The sequence below is a fragment of the Trachurus japonicus genome, chromosome 5 (assembly GCF_045865225.1).
Source record: "Trachurus japonicus isolate A0001 chromosome 5, Traja_1.0".
NCBI classification, from domain to species: domain Eukaryota; kingdom Metazoa; phylum Chordata; class Actinopteri; order Carangiformes; family Carangidae; genus Trachurus; species Trachurus japonicus.
The window spans coordinates 30985576-30999035 of record NC_140911.1 but is presented as its reverse complement, the minus strand read 5'-3'; the positions used below and the strand labels follow the sequence as shown (position 1 = coordinate 30999035).

General features: G+C 41.4%; 1 protein-coding gene across 4 annotated transcripts in view; it reads left to right on the top strand.

The window, feature by feature from the left end:
• cacna2d2a (calcium channel, voltage-dependent, alpha 2/delta subunit 2a) overlaps window positions 1-13460 on the top strand; it is a 177101-nt gene that overhangs the window by 127216 nt on the left and 36425 nt on the right. For all 4 annotated transcript variants that reach the window (XM_085777422.1, XM_085777425.1, XM_085777423.1 and 1 more), the window contains 2 exons: window positions 4056-4187; window positions 4407-4464. In XM_085777422.1, coding sequence (XP_085633548.1) covers window positions 4056-4187; window positions 4407-4464 — 190 coding nt within the window. The remainder of the gene's footprint in view (window positions 1-4055; window positions 4188-4406; window positions 4465-13460) is intronic.

The following is a 13460-nucleotide window of genomic DNA, read 5'->3' as shown; positions in this document are numbered from 1 at the left end:
CGCAGAAACACAGTGACGTCATGTGAATCTAATGAATAGTCTATAACTATAGTTATAAACACTCGTGCTTTATAACAACAATCATAACACACTATAAAGCATTTTATCATGACTTATAAGGTCAGGTATTATAAAATGTTATAATTGTTAGTAACTTGCTGATCGATAATACATTTTAAATATAGTTATAATGTGTTATAATTCTCTTATAGACGTGTATAACTATCATTTTAAACACAACATAGAGCAATTAACTCAATTAACTTATTATACTTGACCTAATAAGCCATTATAAAATGCTCTGATGTGTTATTCTTATTGTTATAAAGCCTTATGATAATTTGAGTGTTTATAATGATAGTTATATACATTTATAAGCCAGTTATAACACATTTTTTACTATATTTATAATACATTATCGATGTGGCCATTATCAGCGAGTTACTAACAATTATATCGTGTTATAATACCTGATACCCTTTTGTGTGTTATGATTTTTGTTATAAAGCATTATGATCATTTATGAGTGTTTATAACTATAGTTATACAGTGATATAACTGCATTTTAACTCATTGTAAGTATGGTAATAATGCATTATAGAGATAGATGTCAAGTAAAGTGTTACCAAAGGCTCTTTAACATATATTTGGGTGTTTGTCTTGTCTTCCGGCCCACAAAATGTGGGAATTGACAAAAAAAATCTGTAATTTTCAGGCTAGGTTGAAATCCATGTGGTTTTATGAGCTGTTCCCTCAGACGTCTTCCAGTGATGTAACTAGGATTCAAAATTTGCATAACCCCACCCCTACCTGGGACTGGTAGAAGGGACGGGGAAGCAGTGGTTCATTTGCATTTAAAGGGACAGACACTGAAACCAGCTGTTCTGAACAGGGCTGTTTTGAACAGATGAAAAGAGCTGTGATGTTTGATCCTTGTGGTATTTTGACCAAAGCGTGTCACATACATGTCTTTAAGACACCTGGAAACTATTTTAATTTGTGGAAAAAAGGCAGAATATGTCTCCTTTAAGAGTGATAAAAGAGGTAATAACATCTTTTTCATCTCACTCAACTCACCTAAGGGACAAAGTGATCTGACATTTCTTATATAAGAATAATAATAATAAAAAAACTCCTATAACCAACTCATTCACCTCAATCATGTCTTAGTCTTAGATTCTGCCAGTTTTCATTTAGCAGTTTCAAGTTTGTTTTGATTTTTTTTTTTTATCTCCTCCCCTCATGGGTGAGAAATTGCCTTTTTCGGGCTGTAAATCAGCCACTCACTCGTGTTAATTTCTATGTTGCTTTCCATCAATCGCCCCCCCCCCCCCCTCTCTCTCTCTGGGTTTTTATGTTTATCCCCATCTGTAGGGCTCCCTCTATCCTCCTCCATTCTTCCTTTGTGTTTATGTCTGAATTTTGAGCAAAACATGTTGAGGAGCTCCCCTTGGTGATGGCAGCAATTTGGCTTTCATATATTCCTTTCCTCCAGACACTACTTAGCGCTTGTGTCGTGAGCTTGTGTGCACGTGTGTGTGTGTGTGTGTTTGTGTGCATTTGTTTTACTCGGTGCTAGAGAGTAATGAAACTTAGCTTTGTTTTCGAGCTCCAATTTCTGGGCGCGTTTGGCAGGGTGGAACCGAGCTTTCAGGTGAAAAATATAAGAACAATATTGTGAAAGGGAGGTTTGGGTAATGACAGTGAGATCATGATTCTTCTGAGGCTCTCATCAGAGCTCAGGAGCCGGCTGCAGTAGATGGGGAAGGTCGGTGGCGTAACTCCTACTGTACACCTAAACTGACAGCTCGTCAAATAATCAGAGTGGTGGTTCAAAAGTACGGGAAAAGTGGATAACGATCATTTATTTGTGTGCAATTCAAACGAGGGGCTGAGAAAAGCTGGACCTGTCGGTTCAGAGGCTTATCTAGCTTTGGTTGGCTGAGTAATTAAATCAGAGGAGCGAGTGAAGTTCTCCTCAGCTCCGCGCCTCATCTTGTTTCCTCTTTAATCAGGTGGCTATTAAACCTCTGATTGCACTCCCCGTCTTCTGACTGCAGCTTAGCTATTAAACACAAGCTGAAAGCATTTTTGGTTGATGTGTGTGTGTGTGTGTGTGTGTGTGTGTGTGTGTGTGTGCGCGTGTGTGTGTGTGGGTATACAGATTGTCTAACGTAACTCATATTGTCCCTCATATAGAAAGGGAATATGAGTCATGGTGAGTGTTATTCTACCAGCAGCTGCATCTTAACTTCATTTCCTGTTGACCAGATGATGAAGACTTCTCTCCAAGAGCATAAATCCATTTCACAAAGTACCTCTGACCTGTGAGCAGTGATGGGAATAACAGCGTTACTAACAATGCTACTTTTTCCTCGTTATAACACCGTTAACATCACAAAATAATACACTCGTTAATGTGTACTGTACATCATGTACACCTTTTTTTTCCCCAGTCCATCGACTAGTCGGAGGAAAGCCTTTTATCTGGAACTAACCAGCTCACTCAGTAGGCTATTCCTCTGCACAGGCAGGAGGAATACTGAGTGAGCTGGTTAGTTCCAGATAAACAGGAGGTTAGGGGGGCGAATCCAAGTAATTTGACATATTTGAGCATTTTATTTTAAAGGGACAACGAGGAGTTTCTTCATCGGCAGAACGAAAAATTCCGCGACAATAAAAAAGTCTCATATTAATGTGGATGAATCTACGCTACCCACACTTGTTAATGGGCCCATTTTCGATAAATATATTGTTTTGTCTCTATCGTTATTTTGTTATTATTAATGGTGGTGGAAATGCTGGTCGAGCCGACCAGCATTTCCTTACTTTCTGTTTCGCGGACGCTGGCCAGCGACTTCGAGTCATGAGAATAACGCAGCCGAATCGCCGTTTATGGTCGGAACTACGACGGTATCTGATCGTCTTTGAACCTCTGACTTTAATTCTTGATGAATGAAAACATGAGTCTGTCTTGCGCCGGTCAAAGAATTTCACGGTGCGCGCGGAGGCTCATAAATGTAGTGTGAAAACGCTTCGCTTTTCCAAAACTCCTCGTTGTCCCTTTAAAAAAAAACTAAGTTGTAGTTTTTTAACTCCTCGTTGTCCCTATAAAAAAAACTAAGTTGTAGTAAAGTAACAAGTAACTATAATTAATTACTTTTTAAAAGTAACGTGCCCAAACACTGCCTGTGGGATTCTATAAAAAACAAACAAAACACCTTGATGAGGTTGAACACATGCAGATTTCTTCACTTCCTTTCTCTTCTGTTTTACCCCCCCCCCCTCGCCTCCTTAGTTCCTTAGTTTTGTATTTCTGTGCTATCAGAAAGTTCAGTCGTGGCCTCTGCCTCCACATGCTGCGAGTGACACATGACCTCCTGCCAAGGTCGTTTCAGATTCCTCATCTGCACTCCTCAGAGATCGCCCAGATTAGACTGATGCCCCGCTCAGAGAGCCACCGCCGGCCGCGCCGCCCGCATACATCCATTCTTATGTACTCAGCTTACCGCTGCCGGCACAGACAAGGTTGTTCAGCAGGGAGAGCTGACCTTTGGGGTACTGACAGAGAAAAAACCTTGTGTTTTGCACTTTGGTTGCACCATATCTAGTGCTCATTATGTGGGTTTATTAAAAAATAAGGGAATTTATCTGTTTATTTTGCATATTTACAACACAGGTGCAAAAATCAATATAGTAATATAAGATTCAGGTGTAAATCGGATTAAAAGACACTATTTCCAGCGCCTGTACTTTCAGTATTTATTGCTTCTTTTAATACATACTTTGAGGGGCTACGGGAAATAATCAGCAACTCATTTGCAATTCTCTCCATTTTTTCTTTTTATATAACCAGAAGCATATTCTGACTTGTGTTTATTGCAAGAGGATGTGGTTGTTTACCAAAAACTGAGCAGTGTCCTTTTGCAGCGGAAGTCTTTTCATTCCACTGGGGACAATTAAAAAAAATAGGTGAAAATCTGTATAAACTTCTTCTCCTTACATGACATTAACCAGTTCACTGTTGCATTTCTCTTTGTGTGTGCTCCCCGCAGCCCCGGTCATCCTAAACGAGTTGAACTGGACCCAGGCTCTGGAGAGGGTCTTCATCGAGAACCGTCGCGAGGACAGCTCTCTGCGGTGGCAGGTGTTCGGCAGCGCCACAGGGGTGACACGCTACTACCCAGGTGGGGACAGTTCAGTCTGCCTTATAACTTCGGGGAGAGATAAAGTCTAAATTGACCCTTGGGCTCCTGAGCCGCAGGAACATTGGCAATCTCTTATCAGATGGCTGTACTGGTAACTCGATAGACAGAATGAAATTATGATTACTTTGATCTAATCTGACCCAAAATATCCTACAGTCAACTGTACGTACCTCTAACTCGCCGCCTTGCTCTCTCCAGCCACTCCATGGAGGGCGCCCAACAAGATTGACCTGTACGACGTCCGCAGAAGACCATGGTAAGCGCCGTATTTATAGAGAACCTTAGGTACATAGCCTCAGCCTAATAACAGTGTAATTTCTTTCCTTCTACTGTTCATGCCTATCAGCCACTTTAGGCTGAATAGAAAAGACTATTATCCTCAACATTTTTGACAATTTCAGATATTTTTTACTAAATTGGCACTTTTAAACTCTTTAGGAGCATTAATGGTAAATGCTACTCTGACACAGCTTCTGTCCTTTAACCCTCCATGCACTTATGTGCTGTAAGGTCATTGGCTGAACTTTTCAAAGTGCATTGTCTTGGTGCAGCTGAGCGTCGAGTGGGCAGGAGTTTGTGTAGCTCAGAGTGGACAGCCTCTAACCAATACAAACATCATCGTCATCATCATCAGAGGCAACAGCAGCACAGTAAAACAGCAGAGATTTAACTTGTCATGGCAACACCTGTGCTGTCGGCAGCTGCGTCATGACGCTGTCTCAAAATTGTGACAAACTGTTGAGATGTGACTTCACATGCTGTAAATACATTTGATTTTTAATTAGGGAATAGGCTTGTGTCCACACTGGCTGAGGACTTTGTAGTTGTATAATCTCAATTCTTTGCTCTGTGTTGTGTCCAAAGTGTTTAACTTCACTGCATTATACAAAAAAAACACTCTTCACAAAGGAAACCTGTTATATACATCAATGTTTTTGCTATAAACATGTATCATAATATAGTTGCAGACAGTTTTCCTACACTGGCTGCTTATATGCACGGCTTTGTGACTGTAGTCACACGTAAAACAGAAAAGCTTTAATTCTACTAAAGGAAACAGAGGCTGGATTCAGTCTGACATTAAGATTCCTGTACAGTATTTGTCCCTGGCTCGTGCAGACTTCCTGTGCTCCCTCCAGCCTCCAGCTAAATAAGAGCTATTGTTTAATGGAATGGGATCAGAACATTTTCCTGACCCATATTTATCTCTGTAAGTGATAATGTAGAATGCACTGTATTTTGCTACAAGGACAAAAACAAGATAGGGGGTAATGTTTTAGTTTAAAGTGGCCACCTTTGCCTGTGGTTCTTTGTGCAACAGCTGATCCCCGCACAGTGCCAGGGTGGGCGAGTGTGACAGGCTGGACAGAACTAGGCTGCATCGGGCCAAACAGCCCCTTCACCCGGCTTCCTGTCCATCCGTCCACATTCAATCTACCTGCCACTGTCACATCGGCTTTGTGGCGGCCCTGCCTGTTGCCTGGTTACAGGTTGGAGTGAACTGGACATAATCATGGCAGCAATGTTGATTAGACCTGACCCCGTTTTCCCTTCTCTGTCTCGGTCCAGCTCAGTCTGAGTGGCTGTTTGAGGTCAGGCCAGGCTGTCGGATCAAGTCAACGATCTCAGACCAAACAAACAAAAGACAAGCAACATAAACCTTTACATTCTGCTGAGGTTTTTATGAAACTTAAGATCTAAAATCTGCATCAGTCATTTGATTAATAAGTGTAGTGTTTAAAATGTCCAGGCAAGGTTCAGGATTTGATTTAGAGAGGCACAAAAATATCAAAATTATAGTGCTCCCATCCTAACCAAGCAAAACAAAGTCAATAAATACCCATAAAATAACACAGTACTTGAAAACAACAAACTATAATTTATTTCATATAGCCTATAATCTGTTTAAAAAAAAGAAGAAACAACAAAGAAAACAAAGATTAAATATATTGAACTTCACACAGTTTACATCTTTGTCACGCTGTTGTGTTTATACTATCCTGTCACTTGTGGGATAAAAGACAGAAAATAATAAGTCAGTAGAGTTGGTTACTTGTTATTGTTTATTCCCATCTGTATTCAGATATAACACTGAGGGGTTTGACCTGTCAGTCAGCGACAGCAGGTTCTTACTGGAAGAAACATTTTGTTTAGATTGTCCACAGATTTGAAGCCTTTTAATGAAAAACATTAAAATGGATTGCCCAACACCTCAGTCTATCTGTAATCATCAGGCTAACGAGGTGTTACCTGACAATTTAATGAAGTCAACACATGAAGAAAGTCTCCCCAGCGCTCCACTGTCACAGTAGGCAACACCATAAACATGACAAATGTGGGAAAACACAAGAAGCCACTGTGTAGCAGGACAACTTCTACAAGGATCCTGTCTTTGATCTGTCAGCACAATAACCAGAGTACACCCCCAGTTTAATGCACTTACACATGTTTTGACTGGGGGAGTCTTTCTGAAGAGACAGAGAGAGAGAACGAGGGAGGAGAAGGATGAGGATGAGGGGGGGGCCGAGATCACACGGAGGAAGAGGTGTATTTCTGCACAGAGGAACGCCGCATCAGCCCCTGGTCCTCCATGTTTGTCACTGTCATCCTTGTCGCGCTTTTCCTCATGTCGGAGCCTTCGACATTTCCTGTGGCCTGTTGCTTAGCAACTTGTGCCCAGCCATGCTGAGTGGCGGGGCCGTGGCAGGGAGTGTCATTATATGTCAGGTCAGACTTGTGTGATTATAGTCTAACATGCTGTCTCCCCGACTGACATTCTCTGGAGAGGTCGACCAATCACACACGTTACAAAAACAGTCGGCAGGGGTTAGGTAAGCCCGTCATGTGACAGGCTGAGACAGCAGCGTCCGTCACAGGGACAGTAACGCAAACCGCAACGTGGGCATTAACTCAAGTCACACATAATGTAACTCTACATTCCCTTATTGATTCTATAGAACTGAGAACTGAAAATAAATATAATTTATGACACTGCAGGTACTGAGCATATTTCCATAAGAGAACTAGATTATCATCTAAGCTACAGGTGTTTCTGTCAGAAGCAGTTACCACACACAGTCAACATACATTTTCCCACATATCGTTGCCTATCAACTGAGTTTAAAATGATGATAGTGAACCTACCACTGTGACAATTATGAGATAATAGTAAATGGTAAATGTATTGTAACAGAATAGACAAACATCAGAGATTTGAACAAAATGATAATTGTGTAATATTACAAGACCAAAGCATCGAAACCACTGATGATGATGATGTTAGCCCTTCATTTGTAAGACAAAAATATATTTCAGTCAGACATCTCACAATTAAAAATGTTTATTGCAGCTTCATTATACATTTGAGTTTGGCATCAAGTCTCCGACTTCATCACTCCCTGAGAATATGGGAGCGATGAGCGACTATCTTAACCTGGAGCCGACAGGTGGATGCTGGGGTGGTGGTGGGGCAGAACATACAGTAGGGTAGAGCTGTGAGATGCTGCTGTGTCATAGACGAACAAAGAGGACGATGGGTACAGTAAGTCACCCATCTTAAATAGATGAGAGGGTGTGTGCAGTATGATGTCGCTCCATTTTTTCTTCTTTAAAAAAAAAAGGAAATACACTCAATTCAGGCTGCCTGTGTCTTTACAATAGTCAGTTTTTGAGAGGACCCATCTCATTCAGCTTGATTGCAATTGTAAAGAGTAAGCTAGCGAGCAAGGCTAACTAACTTCTGATGTCATCAGAGTTTCCTACATAAGTCAGTGGTGTTTTAATGCTATATTGTACAAGTAGGATTGTAGTAAGTAGGATGGTGTAGCTACAATTAGCTTTTTCATTGATCTAGTTATATGGTAACAGAAAATGAGCAGACTGGCAAAACTTGAAATGGCTCCAGGATAAAAGTCAGAGTACAGAGAAATGTGTGTAGTGTGGGGTATGGAGTATATTATTATTCAGAGGAACATTACACTTTTAGTTAAGACCCTAAACACTGATGTAGGAGAAGCTGTGTCATTGTGATTGTAGAAAGTAGAACAAACAGTGCACAAATGCAAATCATAAAAACAACTTGCAGAGTTTAAAATTTAAATATCACTTTTCTTGATATTCGCAATTCTGTCAAAGAAAGACAAGACGACACCAAGGATGAATACATAGAGGCAAATAGGATGTAACATAATATGGACGGTGAATAATGTCCAAACACAGACAGACACACTCTGTCTCCAACCCATCTGTCCTCTCTCAAACTCTTCAGATCATATGGACTGATATACCTGATATGTAGCTCTAATACAGGTTTAATCACTGGAATACACAGATGCAACCCTTTGATCAAGCTTCAGTAATGTTTCACTGACACTGTCTCGGGGACTCGTCACCCAGTGAGAGCTGTAATTCACCGTGGAGGAAATAGCTGCCAAAAATTCATGGCCAGTTTGTAGTGTAATAGACCTGTAGCTTCAGTGGGACGGATGGACGGCGGCATGGCCGACCTGGCCGGAGCTGACCAGGTGCACTTCTTACCAAGGAGATGGGTGGGCCGTCTGCCTCCACAGATGGGCTCTCCCCTCTCCCCTCTCCCCCGTCTGCTCCCCCACCAACTGCCCCAGGAAAATTAATGGTCCAGTCAACACACTTAATTGTCTCCAATTGCTCTGACATTAATTATTAACATTTGTCCATTATAATGTCTGTTCACAATATCAGGGGAAGCCAAGCAGAGAGGGAGAAGTCAGGCAGAGGGGGAGAGGGAAATGAAAGGGGGATGAGAGAAGTAACCAGAGTCCTGTTAGCCAAGCGTTGCAGAGATCCCATTACCTCCCAGGTTCACTGCAGCAGGCTATATCACTTATTGATTTCTTTAAAAAGTCAATCTAACCTCTTTGTAAATATTATGACGACTAGTCGATCCTCAAAGCTGAGGCTCCCCCAAAATACAATTTCCAATATCTAGAGCCCTGAGCTTCACCTTTTCCATCAGTTATTCTTCATCCTTCAGCGCCTGTACTCCAGCGCTGCCTCGTGGAAAGGCTGTTTTTTTGTTGCTGTTGTTGTTGGTGAGACTGAAAGACATAAAGCTTCAGCAGTTCAACAAGGAGAGTCCCAATCAAAACATTTGACATTTCATTTTGAACGAACACACAGCAGGAGACTTTTTGTTCCGTCTTAAGAGCGGCAATAACAGACTTGTACTTATCCACTCATAATTGGCACTGATGTATTCCAATATGCAGGACTAATTCAATATTCTGTACTTATTACAGCGTGGAAAGTGGTGGAAAATTTCAGCACAGAATTTCGTGTATTCTTCTTTAGAGGAAACCGAAAATATGGAAATGTGAACGTTGGCACCAACACTTCCAATAATCAACAGAAAGTGGAATAAATAAACGGCAGACAACATCTCTTTCTCCTGCAGGCTCTCTGGACGCCGTCCTCCTATATTTTTATCTTAATTCAATCTTTATTCGCCTGCCACATCCACAGGAGCACTAAGAGAGCAGCAGTCCATAAAATAATAAGCCCATCAGCACAACACAAATCCACGCACACTAGGGAGCACGCGCACAAACACACCTACAGTGCACACGTATGCATACACACTAGCAATTTCTCTGCATAGTTCTGCCATTATGGTATGGTGAACATGGTGCATGGACATCAGAGTTCATGCTGTGGAGAAAATTCACACATCACAGTGGACAAACACACACTATAGTGAAGGCATGTTATAGAAGACACACTGTAGTCTGTTTATGTTATAGTGGACAAACGCACACTGTAGTGGATGTATGATATCCACAAGTTTCCGAACATCATCTATGGTTAAAGCCGGTTTTGCATTTCCGGTGGAATTGTACGTTTACATTTCCATGGTTTTCAGTCGTTGTCATAGTTGCGGTAAATGCATGGATCTACAGTATTAACGCTGGCTTTTAACACAGCTGTCAATTTGTGTGATATTCATTGTTAAAAGCTGGCGTGATGATCCATGTGTTTTACAGATTTTCATTGAAAAAAAAAAATCCATGCATTTACCGCGACTACCGAAACCATGGAAACTGAAAAAAAAATTCCACCGGAAGAGCAAAACCGGCTTACGTTTTTGACGTTCGGAAAAAGGTGGATAATGGACAAACGCACACTGTAGTGTATTTATCTTATAGTGGACAAACACATACTAGTGGATGTTATAGTGGACAAACACACAGTATAGTAGGCACTATAATAGGCACTCTCCTCTACTCTACTGTATGTCCCAGTCATTCTGTGTACTATGCACTATACGGTGCATTCAAGAAAATGAGTTCACAATAGAGCCTGGTGAAACCAACACACAGCGCATAAGCTTGTCCTGCACACTTGCTGTAGCATAATGAAATGAGCCTAAGCTACTCAGTGTATCATGCTACATGTATCTATGGCATTTATCTGAAATGTATGTCGGAGATAATTCCTCCATTTAAATGTAATGCGCAACACTTTGTGGAATGTGTCTGGGTGCATAAACACAATCTCCTCAGAGAGTCAGGCCCCCGGCACGGTTAATGTATTGATTTTACAACGCTGTGCCATGATAAAACTATTTCATGAATTCCAATGAGACTCCTTTGCCGGACTGCTGCAAAAGGAGTGAAATACAATCACCACAACGAAGAATATGTCATTGTGTTCATTGCTTGTATAATGCATTTCTTTTAGATTTATGTGGAGGGGGGGCGGGGTGTAAAGGCTGAGGTGGCTGTGAATTCTGCTGCTTTAATCTCCTCTCATTTAGAGCAATACTTGGTTCCACCTCAGTGTAAAGAGCACATGTCCAACACACACACCCATCAGACTTTATCATGATTGTACATAATGTCACATGCACATGTGTGATAGTGTGAACACGGTTATTTCATGACATACATGTTGTATGTGGTTTATAATATATCACAATAGGGGGAAGAAAGATCTCAGCAATCACATGTTTGCAATTAACTATTAACCCCAGCTGTGATATATTGTACAACTCCGTACTGTGCTTTAGGACTGTGACTAACAATTATGTCTCTTATCAATTCATCTGTCAGTTGTTAAAAAAAAGTATAAATTAAATAAATATAAGAAATTATGTTTCAGCAACAACAGTCCAAAACCAGGAAAAGATCACATTTACAACAATAGAAAAACAGAGAAAAATAGTTAAATTCTCACACGGTTTTACATTTCGTTATTTAATAACCTAATTATATATTCCAAATTGATTTTAATAAATTTTCTGTCTATTGACTGATCTCTGTTTGTCAGAAAAAAGCAATCAATAAGCTATTTCAAACAATCAAAACAGCTTTGTAGGGGTGTAACAACTATTAGATTGATGTCAGATCAACACAAGACACTTTGTGGATGAATTTATATTTCACAGCACAAGCAACAGTGCAGTGTTTGTTAAGAACAACATTTTATTTCCACAGTGCAACATCTCTTTGTTGTGGTACTCAGAGGCTTTTTAGGTTTTTATTGTATGTATTTTAGAGATCACATAAACAAATTTTAGATTTTTGTTTTTATGGTTTTATTTTTATGATCCCTTTAGCTGAACCCTGTTAACTCCAACTGCAGTGTTTCACTTTACAACAAGGCAGCTGCACTTAGATTGCTAGCAAAGGAGTTGTTACCGGTTTCACATTTCAGATTCAGTAATTTATGAGATGTGAGGTGTAAATACCTCTAGATGATGGACAGGTAGAAACAGGTTGCATTAGAGCGTCTGCTGGTGGATCTTCTGCAGTGAGCTGCTCAGACTGAACCACCCCATCATATGTGATGTCAAAATAAAATGCCTCCTCTAGTTACGCTGGTTCAACGCCAGTGGTCAGATGATGCTGACCATAACTTTCGGTGAGTGAACAGAACAGAGAGGCCATAGGCTGATCCGTTGAGTCTCCTGGCCTGATGGCTGATGGTTGCGTCGCTGCGGGACAGAATGGGCGACGGGGCTCAGTTCAGCACCAGCCAGGCCCATCTGCTTGTCACCTGGTCTTGGCACGCAGGAGACTGGGTAATGACAGGGAAAGAATGGCATCAGTGGGCAGAAGCTGAGAGGTAATTACTGACTGGAATCCATGCAGAAACAACACATCTGGATCCATGAGTCAAAATGTGGAGAATTATACACTGATACCGGCCTCAATTCGCGATTTTTATCTGTCAGAACCACGGAACTGCATATCAGCCCGGAGACTAAAAATCCTTGACTCCACCACCCCCCCCTCTCTCTCTTTCCCTCTCACTCTGATCCTGATGTTCTCTGCTCAGAGGCACAGAGAGAAATTCAATCGTACTTCAGGCAATGGAAAGGGAGAGAAAGAGAAGCGGTGCTGATACACCAAGACAATCTGCGGGGAAGATCAGCCGTGGTAGCACTATAGCTTCAGCGCTGAGTGACACTATTCTGGCTCATGTGTTACTCTTCTCTCCTCCGTCGCTGCTCACACATTCCTCTTAAACCCCATTACTGCTGATCAATGCTGCCTCTTTCACAGTTAGACAGAAACGATCTGCTTGAAAGTAATATTTTCTCAGCAGATTTTAGGGCCAAAGTTTACACAGTCCACCATTGTGAGATTTTACATTGTGAGATGACCCATAATGACTGAGTAATTGAAGTCTGCATTGCTATATAATTAACATTTAGCCCCCTTCAAAATAACTTGAAGTCCCATTAAAGGACTATTCTCCTCTATGAGAAATAGGCTGACCAGAGAAGTTAATGAAATCCTGCCGTTGGTGTGCAGGCATCGGCCGTCACCAAATGACCCTCCTTCAATCTCCAGACAGGGTGTCTCCGTCCATGAGCCTGAGGGAATGGAGACGTGGGCCACATTCTGACTGAGTCTCCGTCCTGCATCGATGATTGCTTTCACAAACCCCATCCGCTCGAAAAAAAGAAAGAGGCCACCACTGTGTGGAGTCTCAGATCTCTCCTCCTCTCCCTCTCCCTCTCTCTCCCTCAAATTAAGATTTCAGTAATTAAATTGATAAAAGTCAAGCATGCCAATATGCCTCATGGTTCCAGACCTGATTTCATATGCCACACATTTGTGGAGAGCTGTGGAAGTTCTACCTTTGATGTGGCATTCTTTATTATTGAAAATAATTGGATTCTCCCTCCCCCATCTCTCCCTCACACAGACACACATTTTGCCCATGCTCACTCTGGGCATGCTCAGTTAATCGACCTCTTGCGAGGCACGG